General features: G+C 57.0%; 1 protein-coding gene across 3 annotated transcripts in view; it reads right to left on the bottom strand.

Moving 5' to 3' along the window:
• The window catches only part of BCAR1 (BCAR1 scaffold protein, Cas family member), a 37,259-nt gene that overhangs the window by 17,693 nt on the left and 343 nt on the right, over window positions 1–19,223 (bottom strand). Inside the window, exon 1 of one of the 3 annotated variants that reach the window (XM_029925024.1) lies at window positions 19,175–19,217. The exons of 1 other annotated variant lie outside the window; for it this stretch is intronic. In XM_029925024.1, coding sequence (XP_029780884.1) covers window positions 19,175–19,186 — 12 coding nt within the window. In that variant the 5' untranslated portion in view covers window positions 19,187–19,217. Of the gene's footprint in view, window positions 1–6,007; window positions 6,191–19,174; window positions 19,218–19,223 lie in introns of those variants that run through there. One more of the 3 variants, XM_029925025.1, reaches the window with a different exon arrangement.

Raw genomic sequence — 19,223 nt, 5'->3', positions numbered from 1 at the left:
CTCTTAGCCTCTGAGAATCCAGATGCTCTGTATTAAGGCAACAGTTCTGATTTCATAGGACTGTTCTTTTGTTTAACAAAAGATTTGCCAGGCTCCTGCTCTCTGCCAGGTGCTGGGCCAGGCTCTGCAAGATGGTCCAGGCCTAGCTTAACCAGGCCCCGGTCTGCATGGGACTTACATTCCAGTGGGGCAAATACCAAAGAATTTGTTAGGGCGGGGTGAGGGGGGGAGAACTGCCATGCCAAGAATAATGTGGGACAAGGTCACTGCATACAGGGTGGTCAGAGATGACCTCCCAATGAAGCTGATACTTCAGAGGATTCATGAAGAATAAAAACAGGCAACCACAACACCAGCCAGGGGAGAGCACATGGGCAGAAGATGGGCATGAGCCGAGGCACTGGAGGAGGGAGAGGCTGGAGGGAGACGGGGCTGTGGCCCTGGAGTGACAGGCAGGCTGGAGCCAGTCTTACTGCAGGATGCCTTGGGACAATGCATGAGAGCTCAGTAAATGTCATCCAGCGGTAGCACCCCATGGCAGGTAAGCCCAGCCAGGGCAAAGCCTACACACCCGAGTGAATCTACTCTGGACACACTCCTCAGGACCCAGGATCTTGCCCCAGTACGGAAGAGGGACCAGCCCCCCAGAGCCTAGTTTCCCACCCGCCCTCACTGCTGCGCCAATCATGTGCTTCTGCCCACCTCATAAGGGGGCACAGCTACGATCCCTACAGAGCACACTGCCGGGGCACCATCACTGTCCATGCAGACATTGCCAGCCATGTGTGTCCAAGAAACCACAGAGAGTGCTGACTTGACCCAAGCCTCTGGCCAATCTCATTCCTGCCTCTAGGAAACCTTGGGCTGTGTTCTATTCCAGAACAGGATTTGGGTGGCACTCTTCCACGAAGGTTCCCATGCCCCTCTTTGGGCACACACTCTCCATTGCCCCCACCTCCAAGTGCTGACCAAAGCATCTTGTTACTGCTTACTCTGTGCTCTCTGACCCAGATGTCCTGGACTGAGCAGGGGTGAAGGTGTGGGGTGGCCTGTGTCCTTCAATATGGAACCCCCAGGCACACGTGCACAGAGCCTGGCCCTGAATGGGTGGGTTTAGGCAGAAGTCCCCCTTATAGAAGGTGGTACCCTAGCATCCCTGGTAGCAGCGTGGCCATGCCTGAGGAAGCCAGGAAGACAATCTAGGACTCACTCACCCCAGAGGGAGGGAAGAGGAGAACCTCTCGCCCAATGCGAAACCTCCAGGCCCGTTTAGAACAACACCTTGGCTGTTGCACATGGGAGGCAACAGGGCTGCCGCACGGGCCCTGCCTGACTCTGATAATAGTCCTCATTGTGTCCCAGGGTCCTGTGGGCACCAGACCACTCGGCCCAGTGGGCCCTCAGACAGCTATGTGGGTCTCTCCACTGGCTTCGCCTGTTGCCTTGAGGAGCCCTGGATGTGCTCTGGGTATCCCGGAACCCTGACTCTGTGGGAAGGTATAACCTGGTAGCTGGGACTGGTGAGGAGACACCAGACTGATGGGGACATGATGGACAGGTTCACAGTAACAGCAATAGTGACAAACTGTCAGGAGCAGGCTCTTTTACATACTTCAGTCATCCCTATCAACCTTGTGAGACACTATGATTACCTCCATCTTACAGACAGGGAAACTGAGGTACAAACAGTTACTTGACTTGCTAAGTACATAGTCAGGAAGCAGCAGAGGCAGATCTGGGCTCTATGATAAAGCAGAGCTGGAAGGCTCTAGGGTGATGCTTAGGTCCCTCGAAGTCAGGAGTGGAAATCTGACAGGCCTTTTCCTGAAACTCCTCGTCCCTTAGCTCCAACATGCGCGCATGTGCGTACGTACACACACACCAGCTCCAAACATAGAGCCTCACACACAGTAGTCACTTGGGAAACACTAGTTCCCTTCATACCCAGAACCATCTCACACTTAGGCCAAGATTATTTCTGGTGTATTCTGTTTGCTTGTCTCAAGGAGCCTCCAGTGGCTAATGGACACAGGTCCAACTCATGTGTGTCTGAATGGGAGTCTGCGTCCACGACCCCTGCTCACTGATGCCTGGAGAATCCCTCTGGAAAGGCAGGAGCCAGGGGCCCACTTGCAAGGGTCCTGACCATCCCCTTGCCCTGCCTCCCAGGCTCTGGTGGCACTGTAGGGGCAGAGACTCATCCCTTCCCAGGCTGCCCACACCCTCATCCCTGGTGAAACTCCATCCCAGCTAGGCTTATCACCACTCCCCTAATAGACCAGAGACAACTAAGTAGCCAGGGTGTGGACTCAAGTTCTCAGTGTTCGACTGTCAAGGAGCAAAGCTGTGGGCAACCCCTATTCCAGAGCCATCCCAAGGGGAGCATGGCTCCTGGTCTACCTACTTCAGGAGGGCTTGAGGCTCAGAGGACAGAGCTGGGACTGTGTGTGGGTCCTCAGCCCCATGTCTGTTACCTGGCACCTAGAATCCAGGTCTGTTGAAAGAAGGACTAAAAACCCACCTGTGATGGCCATTGCCAGCAGCTCCTTCAAACAAACACGAGCTACGGCCCAGCCAGCAGATGCTCCTGTGCATGGGGCCAGCTCCCGGCCAGCAGCAGAACCCTGCCCCAACCCTTGCCAGGGCATCCCAGGCAATGTCCCTGGGAGGCTGGGCAGAGAAGGAGGGGTGGCGGCGGCAGGTCCCTCCTGCTGCAGGACGTAACTAACTCCTGCAGTTCCCAACACCCGATACATGATGAGAAAAAGCAAGCTGGAGGCAGAGCACCAAGATGGTAGGAAGGCAGAGCTCTCTATCCTGCAGTCCTTTCCAACTATGAACAGCTTGGGAATGGTCCCCAACCCCCTTAGAACCCTCACCACTGCCCCCTGCTCAGGGAACTGACCTGAGCTGGCAGAGGGCGGAGCTGCACAAATGACCACCCAGTGCTCTCCTTCTCCATCCCTGGGGCCTTGCTGGTTCACTCTTGGGATTTAGTCTGAGAGAAGACTCAGTATGAGACAAACCTTTCCATCAGGGACAGCCCCAGCCATGTCATGGAGGGGAAGATGCACAAGGGACAGCTCGGGGGGGACAGGAGGGACCTCACTCCTTTGAAGATCCCCGTTTCTCCACCTTGACATCTAAAGCCCCCTGCAGCTCTGCCACTCCCCAGTCCGAAATGATAACTTGCAGCAACCCTTAAAGCAGCAGCATCTGCCTGAGCAGGGATGGAGGGGAACACGAAAGCACAAGAAGTGGGGTTCTCCAGCTCAAAAAAGAGTACCAAACCCCTGATTTCCGGGATGCACAATAGAGATGAAGGTCTGAGATGGGGCCCCCCTTCCCTCTTTGGGCCACTTCCCCTCCAGGCCAGTACTTCACTCCACTCCTTACTCAGAAGTACATGCGGGGGGTTCAGGGGGCTCAGTTGGTTAAGCATTGGACTTCGGCTCAGGTCATGATCTCACAGTTCAGGGGTTCAAGCCCCACATTGGGCTCTGTGCTGACAGTTCAGAGCCTGGAGCCTGCTTCAGATTCCGTGTCTCCCTTTCTCTCTCTCTCAAAAATAAACATTAAAAAAAAAAACTTAAGGGGTGCCAGGGTGGAAAGCATCTGACTCTTTGTTTTGACTCAGGTCATGATTTCAGGGTTCATGAGTTCGAGTCCTTGTGTCAAGCTCTGTGCTGACAGCTCAGAGCCTGGAGCCTGCTTCAGATTCTGTGTCTCCCTCTCTCTGCCTCCTCCATTTGCGCGCTCTCTCTCTCTCTCAAAAAAAAAAAAGAAGAAAAAGAAGAAGAAGAAGAAGAAGAAAAAGAAGAAAAAGATGTGTAAGAAGAAGAAGAAAAAGAAGAAGAAAAAGATGTGTAAGTGAATTAGGGCAGCAAGACAGTGGAGCCAGAGCCTCTCTCCATTGCCTGAGGGCCCAGCCCCACCCCCTTCCTTGAAAGGAGACCACCCTTCAGCCCCTTAAGGAGAGGACTTGGGTGACTTGAGGACCCACGGGAAGAGGCGCTTGCCCAGTGTCTTTGCTGGAGAATGAACCCTATCACCTCAACCCTACAACTCACTCTCTAAATGTGACTCCAACACTGCCCCTCACCCCTCCAGAAGCATCCTGGGAGGCACACTGGCATCTGGTTCTGGCTGCCCCAATTGGGTGGGCTCCTGGGAGGTGAGGGAGGGAGTCTTTTAGGCGCAAGAGAAAAGGGTGGTGGAAACTCCTAGAAGAACAATGGATGCCAGGAGAAACACAGTCCTAGAGCCAGAAGAACCCCACCAAGTTGGCTACACCCCGGGTACCAGGGCACTCCCAATCGGGGTGTGGGGGTGGTAGAACACATGTGGGGCAGAGCATGGGGCTGTACCGGGAGATGAAGTTCTGGGTTCAATTCTGTGAGAACAAGTACCTGCCCCTCTCTGCCTCAGTCTCCCCATCTGTAGAAAAGAGCGAGCAGCTGTCTCAGGGGCCTTTCCTGCTCAGGATGCCCTAGTGGCACTGCCTTACTTCAAACCCCTGTCCAGGCCTGCGGGGATTGGGCTAGCAGCCCACAGCACTCACACCCTAGCGCAGCACAGACTGTAGCGGCCAGAGGCTCCAGCTCTCTACCTGGGACCAAGTGTGATCATCCCAGCAGCACCTGGGACTGCCCTGCCTGCCTTCCACCAATTTCTACTGGGCTTTGTCCTTGCCCAAGGCAAGTGGGTAATGGATGTTGATGCCAGGAGGACACCCCAGCAGCTCATTTGGGCACCCACGGCACATGCCTGCTCTTCTGGACCACTCAGTCCTGCCACCCTGGGACCCCACATCATCAGCTCGCCAGGGGGGAAAGGAAATGGGTACAGGAGGATGTGTCTCCCAGCCCAGAGGGCCGGGCTGAAATGGGAACGGAAATCACAGTAAACCTGGAAAGTGCCTCCCAGCCTAGACCCTCAGCTTAGACGTGAGGAAAAAGAAACACCTGTCCTCAAGACCAACAAGTGGGCCGATGCCCTCAGAATGGGACCCAAGACCCCAAAATCTCCCCAGGCACTAGCCCACCCACGGTTCCAGGACTCCCCAGCCCTCAGCAAATCTCAACTTTGACTCCTTCAAAACTGCCCTGGACTGTGCCTTATGCAGCAGCAAGCGTCTGGGAGCCCTGGCTTCAGACACTCGAGTGGCAGCCCCGCCCCTTCCCCAACTCCACGCGCTCTACCCTCAAACGCGGGGACCTGAGGTCACCGTGCAGCCATAGACACCCGCTGCCAGGATCCGGCTCCTACCGAAGTTTTTGTAAACACGGTAGGTAAAGGCAGAGAAGCACCTGCCCCCAGGCCTGGAATCCAGTGCTGGCAGGCTGGGGGTGAATCATTAACAGACCCAGGACTGGCGCTCCCGGGGCACGAACACCTCCTCGAATCACCACGCACTTGTTAGCTGTTCAACCCCTAGCCTGGGGGCGGGGCGGGGCAGCTCCCCACTTAAAAACACTGAGTTGGACCACCACCCCGCTTTCCGGGAAATCCAGGCCTCCAGGAAGTTCACGGACCAAAGAACCGCAGACCCCTCCTTGCAGCTGAGGAAACTGAGGTTCGGGGGCGTGTCACGCAGGCCCAAGGTCACCCAGCAGGCGGCGGCCGGTAGGGGGAGAACGGGACTCCAGCCAGCAACTTTCCCGGATCCAGGAACTTTCCTGCCGGCCAGCGGCCCCTGCGTCCCGCCCTTCTAACCGCCCCGTGGGCGCACAGGCTCTGGGATCCTCCGCAGTCCTTGCCTCTGGGAGTCCCCGCTACGGTGAGAGAAGGGTTTCAGACCTCGGACCCCTGCCGGGTCGCGACCCCTCAGAGGCTCCAACGGCCAGCTGTTCCCAGGACCCGCAGGTCCGGCAGGAAATGCCACACACATTTAACTCTCTCTCTTGGGCCGACCCAGGCGTGGGCAGGGCGGTCGCCTTGAAGCCGGTACGCGGACCCCGCCCCGACTGGCGCTCCCGGACCCCGGGGCCGCGTCGGCTGCACTCACCAGGTAGTTCATCGTGTCCGGCCGGCCTGCGGCCCCGCCTCCCCACAGGGGCGCACACCAAGCTGCTAGCGCCGCGCGCCCTCGGGGCCCCGAGAGGCCCGTAGCCGTTTGGGTCCGGATCTGGGTCCGGCCACCTCAGTCACCACGCCTGCTGCCGCCGCCACAGCCCAGAGAAGGTCCCACCTCGCTCCACCCGCCCCTGCGGCCGCCGCCTCCGCCGCTCCGGCGGAGCCCGGCTCCCAGCATGCTCGGCCCAGCGCGCCCATTGGCCACTGTGGCTTCTCATGCAAATGAGCCGTCCGCCAGCCCAGGGGGCGCGGGCGCGCACCGCCCAGTGGAACCGCCCCTAACCCCATCCGGCACCGGGCCCTGGGCACCCACCAGCTACCAGCCTGCGAGACCAGCACCGAGGGTATCTCCTTTTCCCCCAAATGCAAGTACCCTCTAGCAAGGGCGAGAACGCGCCCCTCCTCAATGCCTAAGCAAACTCCCCCTCTTTTGGGAAGACGGCCGGCCCCATGCGGACCCCAAAACCCTAGCCTCAAGTGAATTTCTGCCTTCACGACCCACCAAACCGGTGGCATTCCGCGCGTGTCCATCCGGCCGTACCACTCAGATCTGAATCTAGAAACAACAGGGATGGCCATACCCCAGCTGGCAGAAAACTAATAAACGACCACCGAACCAATTTTGATCAGGCCTATCCTGTTAAGAGCTCCAGGAAATGAAGACACAAGGCAGGGAGGCAGGGACCCATAACCTAAGAGACACAGAGCCTTGAAGTCTGTTCCAGCAGAAGGGCCTGAGGTTCCATTCTACCCAGGGTCAAGGGGCTCGCCTCATCTCCCACCTTATCCACTGAGTTAAACTGAGTGCCCCTGAAGCGTGCCCCCAAGGTCTCCATTCGGCCCTAGGAGCTCTGCTCCAGCTCCCAGTCCCTCAATCAGTCCTGTCCAGGACTAACACCTGTGCCTGACAACGGGGGGGGGCGGCTGCTGGGAATGAGAGGGAAATGGAGTGGCGAGCACCTTGGTTCTCCTGAGTTCTCAGCCTCCCTAGGCTGCAGGTCACTGTCCACACAGCAAATCAGGGTGTGCTCAAGTCTCTGAACCTGGCCAGGGTTGCATAATGGTCTGCAAGGATATCTAGGGCAGAAGCTGCTCCAGCTAGTTGGGTGCCTTATCCTGGACCACTTGCTGAGCCAGCGCAGGGACACCATGGGGCAGTTCACAATGCCAGGGAGGCAGTGCGGCAGACCTGGCTTTGCCCTGCAGAGACCCTTCAGGCATGGCCTATAAAACACACACAAGGGGCGCCTGAGTGGCTCAGTCGGCTAAACCTCCATCTTCAGCTCAGGTCAAATCTCATGTTTGTGGGTTCGAGCCCTGCATCAGGCTCTGTGCTGACAGATAGCTCAGAGCCTGGAGCTTGCTTCCTGTTCTGTGTCTCCTTCTCTCTCTGCCCATCCTCTCATGCTCTGTCTCTCTGTGTATCAAAAAATAAATAAAACATTTTAAAAAATTAAAAAAAAAGACACACACACAAGCCCAAGATGGATCCACACTGCCCCTCCCCCGGCCATGCAGGCCTGACCCTGGGGATCAGGGGACTGAGCCCCTGGCCAGGTGTGCCACCTCAGCCCTCTCCCATCTGTAAAATGAAGGAGTTGGGCTCTGGGCCCTGGAGAGCTGGTTAAAAATCAGACTCTTTGGGCCTGGCTGGCTTAGTCGGTGAGGCATGCAACTCTTGATGTTGAAGTTGTGAGTTGAAGTCCCACAATGGGTATAGAGGTTACTTTAAAAAAATAATAAATTTTAAAAAATTGGATTCTTAGTTCTCCCTGCTCCAGAAGAACGAAGTGTGGGGGCCCTAAACACCTGCATTTCCTCAAAACTTCACAGGGACCCAGCAGATAAAACACACGGCCTGACAGGAGGGAGAAGTAAGGAGCAGTGGGATTTGTGACCCAGAGTCCTCAAGAAGGAACAGGGCACCCTATGCCCTCCCCTAGAGACCCCCTGTCATTCTGCCACTGCCCACTTTCCCACAGGAGGCGCCAGCTCTCAGGGAAGCACTACCTAGGGCACACCCTCCTGCTGTTCCCAAGGTCCGACCCCAAATCAGGCATGGAGCGGTGAGCCTGGGCCCTCCTAAACCCTGACCCTGTCCTCAGCCCGGCTGGCACCCCAGGTTCCAGGAAAGCAGATCAGAACCAGCTAGGCCATGCATGAGAATCTGTCTGTGCTGGGTGCTTGAAGGAGTCCTTGGGTTTTCCGGGGTCTCCACTGGGGAGAGGGGTGGGGACCAGGCCCCACGGCCAGGCAGAAGTCAGCTTGCAGGGCTGCAGGCAGATATCTGCAAGGGTGGGCGGGGACACAAAATGCCGGGCCCTCAACCGGCTGGCCCTACTCCATCCTAACTGGCCTTGGGAGAAAGGAGGCGGCTGGCTGGGACCTAGGGAACAGTAGACCCTCCCGAAGCTGGCTCAGGATTAAAGCAGCGCTGGGGGCGGGGCTGCTGGTGAGGGCGGGCAGGCGGGGGAGGGGAACCCAGCTCTGGCGGAGGCATTTCAAAAATTTGCTCCTTTTCCACTTCAACTCCCTCCCACTCCCCAAGCCTGTGCCTCCCAGAATGGCATTTCCGCTTTGTAATCAAGGCCCTAGGATCTGTGCCCCACAGTGATGGAAGGGAAGGGGGGGGTTGAAAGGAGAGAGGAATGCCCCCTCCCAGGCCAGCAGGTAGATGGGTGGAAGAGGGGCACCCCTGGGCAGGCTGCGGATGGGATGTGTGGGGAAGTGATCTAGCCCCCAGGACAGCTTCCATGTTGGCCCGGGACCAAGGGCTCTGTGACCATGTGCTCATTTCACACCTACAGCAATCCTGTAAAACAGGCTCCACGATTAGCCCCATTTTCATGATGAAGAGGTTGAGACCCAGTTTACCACCCCATGCCCCATCCTATAGATTTCCAGCCACAAAAGGATTAGAGCTGATGGCCAGGGAAGGGATAACCGGGCTGCTAGACAGGTGGGGCTGCGGGACAGGCAGGAAGGGAATGAGGGCACAGGGGCACTGGGCTCAGAAAGCCAAAGAAGTTGTCGCACTCAGAGGCCCCAAAGGACAAACAGCTGAGACCCAAGCACTCCCCAAACACAAGTGAGTTCAGAATTAGGGCCCTGCACCCCCACCCCATAGGGAGTACAGGGGAAAGGCGAAGGGGGAGGTGTTGCTGGCTGAGGCAGAGCTCTGGGCTGCAGGGGGGAGTCACCAACCCCTCCCCTTGGAGCCCAGAGTAGCTGGGTGTGTAGGAAACATGGTGGGACCAGCATGTGTGGACGGTGGTTCCCATCTGCCCACTCAAGGGTCTACTGGGGTGAGGCCTGCTGCGGATCCCAGACCCTACATGGGGAGAAGAGCTCAGAACCCAGCTCCTGCTCTCTGGGCTTTCTGGGTCTTATTCTTCAGGTCAAGCCCACCGCACAAAGAACTATTCTTGCTTTAGGCCCAACAATGTCGGTTGCTGCATTTGCAGCAGCAAACAAAAGGGGGCATAACCTGAAGGCCCAACTATAGGGGGCGGGGTTAGGCAGCCACAGCCTCTCAGTGGGATATTGTGCAGCTATTAAGATAGCCACTTTCAAAGACCCGAAAGCAGGCAGGAAAATGCTTATGACAAAGTGCATGAAAAGAGTGACTAACAGGGCCCGCACGGTGTGGCGGCAGGCAGTGGCTTTCCCAGCAGCAGGAGCTGGTGGCGGATCGGTCAGCTGAAGGCCAGCTCCGGGAGCAGCAGCAGGAAAGGATTTCCTGAGGCCGGAGGTGAGTGCTGCCAGCCCCAGGAACAGGAAGAAATGATGTATCTGGAGGGCCACGGGGTGTTGACGCCTTCCCCCTGGGCTGGCCACTCACCTTGGTAAGCTGGGACCTGGGCCTCGAGCTGAGGCCAGCCTGTGGAGGGGCCAGAAAGGAGGAGAATCCAGTTGCATCCAGAACCACTGCCACACACAGGCTGGCCACCCCGCACGGCCACCCAGCACACCTGCCACACCTGCCGTTGCTCCCCGGAGGCCCAGAGGGGGCGTGCTGTGCCCAGGTCATCCCGCTAGAAAGGGGGCTACGTCAGTAACCCAGACCACCCAATTCCCCAGGCATGTCCCTAGGGAAAAGCAACACAGGGGACCACAGACAGCGCAGAGCACACACTCTTCAGGTGATGTTGTAGCTGTCAGATGTAAAGAGCTTTCCCATTTCCCCTGCTCTCTCAGGATGGACTGACCAGTGACCAACCTGGGAAGGTGGGCAGGACCAGCCTAGAGCCACATCTCAGCCGGCAGGCCCTTCTGCATGCGCCCAGGCTAGTGCCCAGAGACCCAGGTACAGGAAAACCAGGACCCATGCTGAGCCTGGGGGTGGAACTGGGGTTCCAAGGACAGAGCCAGGGGTGAGGGCAGAGGGCTGACTAGCTTCTTGATCCAGGCCTTGTTCCAGCAATTGCAATGCCCCCCACCTTCTCACAGCTCCCTCCCCTACCGCGTCTGGCTCTTTCAAGGACTGGGAACTGGAAGAAACTGAATACTCTCTCTAATATTCTCCTAATTCTTTTCACTCCTTCCTCTAACTTGAAAATTAGAGGGAGCAGTGGAGGCACCCGCAGGAAGGTGCCTGCTTCAGAGAGGGGCTCTGCTCACAGCAGGCCCAGGGCTGGGCCCTGGGCACTTCCCCGAGTCTCTCTGCCACACCCCAGGGCACTGACCCCAGTGGCCTTTTCTCTTCTCTTCTGCACCCGGTCCTCCCATCTCCCTCTGAGAACCACCACTCTCCTGGGAGGGGGTCCCCCTGGGTGTTGGCCGGTGGGGGCTTGGACCAACAACCAGGCCCCTGTGCGTGTAAGGAGGTCAGGGCCGAGGTGCACTCCGCCCTCCCAGCTGATGCTGGAACACCCTCCCTGCAGCCTCACCCCCACCTCCCGGCCCCCAGCACTACCTGGGGGAGGACTGCTGACGAGGCCTGCAGAAGAAACAGGAGTGGGGGAAGAGAGGAGCTTGGTCCTGGCTGGAGGAGAGGGATGAAGACAGGCACAGGGACATGTCCCTGTCGTCAGAGAGAAAGCTTAGTAGCTGGTGGCTGCCTGGCTCTGGCTGACAGCCTGGGCCGGCAGGGACAAGGGTGTGGTCAAGAAGCCACCCCAGCTAGCCATCTGCTCTCGCCTCTCCCCATAGCAACCAACCCCAGCATCAGGGAAGTTGGAGGGGGGTGACTTCAAATGCCATCTGCCACCCCCCAGCCTCCCTCTGCAAGAACACAGGTGCCCATACCCACAGAGGCCCAGGAGGGGCAGAACAGCGTTGCCCAGCCACTTGGTTGCAGTTGGTGGGCAGTGGGGAACCAGAAGGGGCCCCGGGACAGCAGATGAGAGTACAGGAAGGGGTGATGCAGAGAAAGCAGAGCCGCAGCTCAGCAGGCAGCCGCCAGGAAAGTCGCTGCTTCTCCCTCCAGGGACAGCACTGTGGGGGCATCCCACCTGCCCTGCTCCAGCCCACAGGGGAAGGCTCCATGTGTCCCAGGACACCCAGACCCCCAGTCCTCACCCAGCTTGAACCCACAAGTACGGGAGCAGAGATTGTTAATGACTCCAGCTGGCGTGGGACCCTCAGCCATTACCATACCTTTCAGAGCCTTGGTTGGTGCATCTGTTAAGTGTAAGGACACCAGCAGTCCTGCCCATCACCAGGCCATGAGACTGCACAGTGGACCAAGGGACCCTGGTATCAGCAGCATACCCACGCACCTCCCACTGCACACCAGTGCCACCCGGCCTGGCACCAGGGAGCACTTGCCAGGCTACTCCACTAAGCCCTCCCTACTCTCCCCACCCCTGCTCAGGTGCCCTGAGCTTCCCTGAGCTCCTGGACCATAAGAGGAACAAAACCTCCTCTGAAACCCTTGGGCAAAATCTTTCTGGGAAGCCCAGTCGCCCCCAGATCTACCAGCCAACACTGGAGGGCTGGCCATGAGGGGAATGGCTGGATATGGGGTCCATCACTACACATACTACAGTGTGCCAGTCACTCCTTTGGCACCTGCTTGCTATATAGGCTATAGCTGCTGAGAAACCGTGTCCCTGTCCTTGGGGAACTTGCCCTGCAAGGGGGGGACCACAAACATAAAATGTGACCATCTGTGGTGCTGAGAGCACGTGAGAAGAATGAGACAGACAGCAGAGTGGTGGCAGGGGCTGCTTCACACAAGGTGGCTGGGGGGGGGGTTCTCTCTGAGAAGGTGGCCTTTAGGCAGATGTGTGACTCTTCTACAAGGCTCATTATGTGGAAAAAAATAACAGTAAAGATTTGTAAAAATAGCACAGGCTTGCCAACTCCCTGAGTGTGAAAAGCGGAGCAGGAGGGTGTTCAGTGTCCCGGATGCAGGGAGTGGTTCTCAGGCAACCCCTCCCCCATTCCTTGAGTGGCAGGGTGTCCAGCAGGCTGGGGCTCCCCAGGGTTGAAGCGGAGCAGCCGGGAGTGTCTGCACATGGGGTGTCTTGGGACAAAGAAGAGTGAGCCCAGGAATTATCCAGACCTGAGAGGCTGGGGGGATGCGGGCAGCTCTCAGGTGAGGCTCCATCCTCTCCTACCTTCTACTTTCCTAGGAGCATCTGCAGGAGACAGGGGCCGGGCATGGACACAGGTGACTCAAAAACCTAAAACGCGTCACCTCTTGGGCAACCTAGAAAAGGGGAATTCAAACCCCAGACACTTGGGGAGGGCTGAACCAAAAAGTATGTGGTCACCGGCTTCCTGCACAAGCATGTAACTTTTAGGGACCCAGGATCTGGTAGCACAGACAGCTCCCTGGGCATGCCTCAAGGCAAGTATTTTACAAAATACTGAAAGAGGGCATCACACCAGCAACAATGGCAGTGTGTCAGTACTTAAAAATACACAACATGCAAACACTGGAGGCAGAGGGGCATCTAGGTGGCTCAGTCAGTTGAGCATCTAACTCAGGTCATGATCTCATGGTGGTGGGATCAAGCCGCATGTCTGTGCTGACAGCAAGGAGCCTGTTTGGGATTCTCTCTGCCCCTTTCCTGCTTGTGCTCTCTCTCTTTCTCTCAAAATAAATAAGTAAACATTTAATAAAAACCAGACAGATATCCATTAACAAGAGAATTGGTAAGTACATGATTCATATATATATGTGTATGTGTGTGTGTGTATATATATATATATATATATATATATATATACACATACACACTTTATTTATTTTTGAGATAGAGAGAGACAGCATGAGCAAGGGAGGGTCAGAGAGAGAAGGAGACACAGAATCCAAAGACAGGCTCCAGGCTCTGAGCTAGCTGTCAGCACAGAGCCTGATGCGGGGCTCGAACCCATGAACCGCGAGATCATGACCTGAGCCGAAGCCGGAGGCTTAACTAACTGAGCCACCCAGGTGCCCCCATAATTTCATATTCTTAAGTGGAACACTACTCAACACAGCAGTGAAAAAAGAACTCTTGATACACACTGTACAGATAAAAGTCTTAAAACTGTTATGCTGAATGAAAAGAAGGCAGACCTCAAAGAGTATATCACTGTATGCTTCCATGCACATTAGCTCAAGAACAGGCTAAACTAAGCCATGATGAAAGGAATCAGAATGTTGGCCACCTTACAGGGAGTTGGGGGCAGTTGACTGTAAGAGGGACACTTTCAACTCTTCTGAGATGATGGAGATATTCATTATCTTGATTTGACTGATGGTTACATGGGGTCTGCATTAGTCAAAACTCATCTAACATCTGTCCATTTCAATACATGTAAAATATTCCTATTAGAGTCTCAACTGGTAAAAATAAAACAAAGCACAGAGGAAAAAATACATGGGATTAGGAATACCAAAAATAAGTACTGCAATCCTAAACCCCCCATGTTACCCTTTTGCCCTGGCTGTCAGGAAGCTTAAAGTTATGTATGTCTACCTTCTCCATACATTACATAGTTTTGGATCTTTTGATGATCCCAGACTATTTGTGTCTTTCACTATAATCTGCCTCAAATCCTTCCTGGAACTTGGAGGGGTTTAAATAATAAATTTAGATTACTGAAAAGCCCCCTTCGCCTCTAATCCCCTTTAGAGAAGGGATTAATTTTAGAGCTGCAACTTGTGACCATCAATCCTGCCAGCGCAGGCATCCAACACCACCTCTACCACAGCCCCCAAGCTGTTCCTCATCTTGAAGACAAGGAGACAATGGCCCATCAAACAGTGACTATGAGTAAACCAGAGAAACAATGGGGTTTGAGCAGGATGCCATCAAGGCAGGCAGCTGTGACCAACTCCAGAGTCCACCGCTGGGACCCAAACTGTGGGCAGAGGGGGGCAGAGCACAGGCGCAGCTGACCTAGGGAACAGAGTCTCACACCTGGAGGTGGGAGGTGGAGACTCAGTGGGTGCTACCCTCCCAGCCTTGGGGTCCACTTGCCTTACACCCAGGCTCGAGCCCCCCTTAAAGGGCCTCCTTGTTGCAGAGGGGCCAATCCCTGACTTAGCAGACTGCTGACCGCACATGAGGACACGCCTGCAGGGCCCCAGTGGCTCCCATTGCAACTCTACACCCACTCCTGGGGGGACTCAAGGCAGGGCGTCCACCCGGCCTGGGGCACAGTGGGTCAGCTGGTGGCCCTAATGGAGGCCACTCAATGTCAGTGGGTGAGACAAGTACCTGGCCTCCAAGGCTCGAGAGGCAGAGGTCCTGTAGGCAGGCTGGGGCAGAGGAGGGTCCAGGGTCATCCCATGCTAAGGCTGTGGTGGGAAACACACTGACTACAGAGACAAGGCCACCGGAGAGAGACCAGGCCACAGAGCGCCGATCGCCCCTGCCCGAACTGCCTGTGCCAGAGCCAGGGATGGGTCTTGGCCACTGCCTCTGCCAGTGGTGACAGGAGGAAGATCAGAACCTCAACAAAAGTAACCACCATGTAGGACTTTTGAGCTTGTTATGAAGAGCTTTCTGCAACCCTCACCAAGTTCTCACAAAACTAGAGTTCTCAGTGCCGTCAACATCCTCAGAGCACAGATGGGGAGATGGGCGCACAGATGTTCAGGAGCTGGCTCAAGGTGCACACAAGCCAGCATGATTCGTTCTAGACTCCTTGGCCTCAACCCACCGCATGTCCTCCCCGTCCCAAAGCAGCCTCTCTGAGAGCCCCACTCAGCAACAACCAGGCTTCCAGGACCTCGGCTGAGGCACCTGGCTCTGCGCAGGGACACGGCCGCCTGTCCATGGGGCTCCTCTGCACTCCGAGTGCCACACCCTCAGCAGGCAGCCAGGGCCTGCGGGGCAACAAGGCAGAGACAGAGATGCCAAGCAGGCCTGCATCCTACCCCAAGGAAGCCTGACAGCACCCAGGTAACCCCAACAATAAACATGCAATCGTAGATGCGAGTCCCAGGGAACTTTGCAGGAGTGCCCTCTATCTGAGCACCTGAGGGTGAGCAAGGCAGGGGCTAGGGGTCACTTCCCGCAGAGGGAGGGCCAGACGGAGCCAAGGCTGGATGTGAGGAGAGGCATGTCAGGTGCCCTGGAGACTGATGGGAGGACTCTGGACCAGGACCTGCCTCTTCCCCTTTGGACGAGGACCTTGCTTCTTCCCACTCTCCTCTTTTGAGCCTGTTCCACCGGCCCCGGCCGTCTGCAGCCTGGCTACCCAGGCCAGCAGTGAGCCCAGGGCCGAGCCTCCTGGCTTCCTGGCCAGCTCTCCCATCATGGCGCTGGCTGGCACAGAACCAGCCATCCAGGTTCCTGAGATCGCTGGTGCCAGTTCAACCAGGTGCCGCACCTGGTCCACTGATCTCCATCACCCACGGCTGGGGGACTCCCAGGGCCAAACCTACCCTGCTGCGCAGCCCTGGGCAAGCTGCCCGATCTCTCTGGGGGGGCCAAAGGGGTTACACAAACTCCTATTTGGAAAACCATGAGCAGAGGGTCAGGTTCTTGGCAGCCTTGGCCTCTATGGACAGCTCAACAGGCCACAGTCCCCACAATTAGAGAGGCCATGCAGGATGGTGCTCACTTTCCTGCTTTGAATGTTTCCAGGCTTGGGTCCCACTCCGACTTCGTGTCTCAGTGGCCATGCCATCCTGGCAAGACAGGTCCTCCCTGAGCCCAGCTCCTGGCACACACGTCAGCACTTTACTCCTTGATAGGACCCGTTGTCAACCAGTAAAGGAGCAAAGGGAAAGATAATAATATTTTGGGGCACCTGGGTGGCTCAGTGGGTTACACTCCCATCTTCAGCTCAGGTCATGATCTCCTGGTTCCCGAGCTGGGGTCTGGCATTGGGCTCTGTGCTGAAGAGCTCAGAGCCTGAAGCCTGCTTTGGATTCTGTACCTCCCTCTCTCTGCCCCGCCCCCACTTGCTCTCCATCTTTCAAAAATAATAAAGAAAATATTTTTTTAAATAAATTAAATTAAAATGAATAAATAAATAAATCAATAAATAAAAAGGAGCAGAGCAGCTAGAATGATAGCATCCGTCTCACAGACAGGAAGTGGTGGGAACAGACATCAGGGAACCTCTCTATAAGCCAGACGCTGGCCTCTTGCCTGACAGTGCCAGGGGGCAGCCAGCCTCTTGTCATTCCTAAACAGGAATCATGCCAATGCCCACCAGGGGTCTCAGGTGGGTGGCACAGCTGTTTTCCTTCCAAATGTTTCCTGCCTCGCCAAAGGAAAGAGCCAGGCCTGAGTGTCAGAGGGCCATGCCAAAAGGGCCAATGTCAGAGAACATCCAGGAAGTAGATCTCCAGGTGCTGTGTGAGTACTTCCCTCAGCTCAGGGAAGAGGAAGGAGCACTGAGCAGGGACCCAGGATGACCCCAGGGGCCCTCCCATCTCTAGGCCCCAGAGCTCCCGTGAGCCAAATGTCAGAGTGAGACCATCTAATCCCTGGACAGTCCCCTGTTCTAAGAGGAAGTCACTCCTGGCTCAACCTGGCCCATCCCAACCTCTTCTCTCCTGCCACCGCCCCTCATTCCATTCTGCAGCATCTTGTAATTTCTATGGGCCAAAGTGCCTGCGTCAGTCCCATCCAGGAAAAGCCTGCCCAAATGAACGGGTGTGCTTAAAACCCAAACACATCCACAAATACCACACAGGCAATCACCATTCTGAGTTCCAAGAGCAGGGCTAAGGAGGCAGCTCAGCCTAGAAGGCTCTGGGGCGCCTCACTGCTCACAGGCACATGAAAGCAATTTTCCCAACATTTCACAGCTGCTCCCAAAATGAACTTCTCCTCCCAGCCCCACCAGCTCTTGCACTGCCCACGGTCCCAGGAGAGAGCCAGGGTGATCAGCCAGCCCAGCCACCAGGAGGCAGATGGTGAGGCCCCTGTCCACCTCCTGCAGAATCCCCAAGGACTGTGGCTATAGGCAGGAGAGGGGAGGAGTGACTGGGAGCTGGCAGTGGTGTGGACCGAGCAGCGGACCACGGCTTCAGGTCTTTACAGCAGGTGTCCCCAGCAGTGCCAGTCTGTCCAAGTCACACCCAGAACATGCCCCACCCCCTGCCACACCTCTCTTGTTACAGATGTGACCTAAGGCACATTCCCTGTTCACCAGTGCCCTGAAGACCCAGGCCCTCAGGTAGGCTTGGAAGGTCCACTTCCCCTCTGGCTAGTGCCCGTGGGGTCAAGGCCGGTCCCTTGATGCCCTGGGTCAGAAAAGATCCAGAGCTTTGCAGCAGCAGAGCAGGAGAGAAGGGCTTGACAGGCCTTTTCTGTTTTCTTTCTTTCTAAAGAGGAGACAATTATGCTCTGAACCAGAGCAGGTGTGGAGAAGGGGCGGGGAAGGGAGGGGTCACATCAGCACAGTCTGGGAGCCTTACTTTTTTCGTCTGTAACTCTGTATTACCATCTGTAACTCTGTATTACCGCTCTGGAGGCGGCAGGAGCTGGGGTCTCTAATTCCATAATAACAATGCTTTGCACTTACACAGCACTCTTCCAGTAATCTCCACAAGCTCCAAGGTGGTCAAATAAGAGGCCACTGCCCTGCCAGGAAGCCCCTACTGTCTGCTTCACCCTAGGAGTGGGGTGAGGGCGAGGCGCAGTCCCAAAAAGAAGGCCAGGTGGACAGGCGCTCTGGCCCACTGCCCCTTCCCGGCAGAGGGAAAAGCCCCTAAGTCAACGGGGAAACAATGGCTGGAAGCCACAGCTTTCTTTACAGCCTGCAGATGGCGCCCCTTCCGGGCAGGCCAGGGGATGCCGACCTCTACCTCAGTCTGTCCATCTGTAAAGCGGGCTGGGGCCTGCACCTGAGGCCTGGTGACTGGGGGTGGCCAGGATCACAGGGGGCCCCGCTGCCCCCAGATGCTAACCTAAGAGTTGGAGCCATGATGGCTAGGAGCTGCCCAAGCCGGCCTGCTGGGCCAAGGAAGAGGTGGCGTCAGGCGATAAGAGAAGCCCCCGTCGCTAGGAGGGAAGAAGGGGCCGGCCGGCACTCAGGGAAAACTTCCCGGGAAAGTGAGTGCATTGCCCTTTCTGGGGGTAGGCACAGATCCACACCCCGCCAGGCAGTCCTGGGGGTGGGCTGTCCCGGGAGAGATGCACATCCTGCCCCGGCCCTGGTCGTCCTGGTGAGGGCCCTGGAGCACAAAAGGGCAGCTATCCCAGGTGGTTTTCTGGGGGCAGCACAGACCTCCCCCCCTCACCCGGCCCAGCGACCTTGGAGCGGGGGAGGGTTCCGGGCGAGCGGCACAGAACTGTCCCCACTAGGCCGGCCATTCTGACGGGGGGGGGGGAGGGCAGGGTTCTGGGGGGCAGTACCGACTCCTGCCTGGCTCGGCTGTCCCAGGGGCTTCCCGGGGCCAACAAAGGCTCCTGCCAACCCAGAGGTACTGGGGGGCTCTGGAGGGGAAAGCACAAAACCCACACCGAGCCGGCTTCTGCGCGAGAATGCAAAGAAAGGCAGGGGCAGAGAGGCCGGCTTAGGGGAGACGCCCCCACGCTAACCCCCATGCCGGGCCCAGGCAGGCCCGGGTGGGGTGACCCCCTCCCTACACCAGCCCCGGAGCCCCCGCGGCATTAGGCCTGCTGCGGGCGGCGCGAGGTCTCAGGCCCGGCCGGGGGCAGCAGACCCGGGGTCGCGGCCGGCGGTCGGTACTCACCGGCACGGACATCTTGACCGCCGCCCCCGGGGCCCGGGCGGGAGGCGGC

The sequence above is a fragment of the Suricata suricatta genome, chromosome 16 (genome assembly GCF_006229205.1).
Source record: "Suricata suricatta isolate VVHF042 chromosome 16, meerkat_22Aug2017_6uvM2_HiC, whole genome shotgun sequence".
Classification (NCBI taxonomy): Eukaryota; Metazoa; Chordata; class Mammalia; order Carnivora; family Herpestidae; genus Suricata; species Suricata suricatta.
This window is presented reverse-complemented; position numbering and strand designations above follow the sequence as displayed.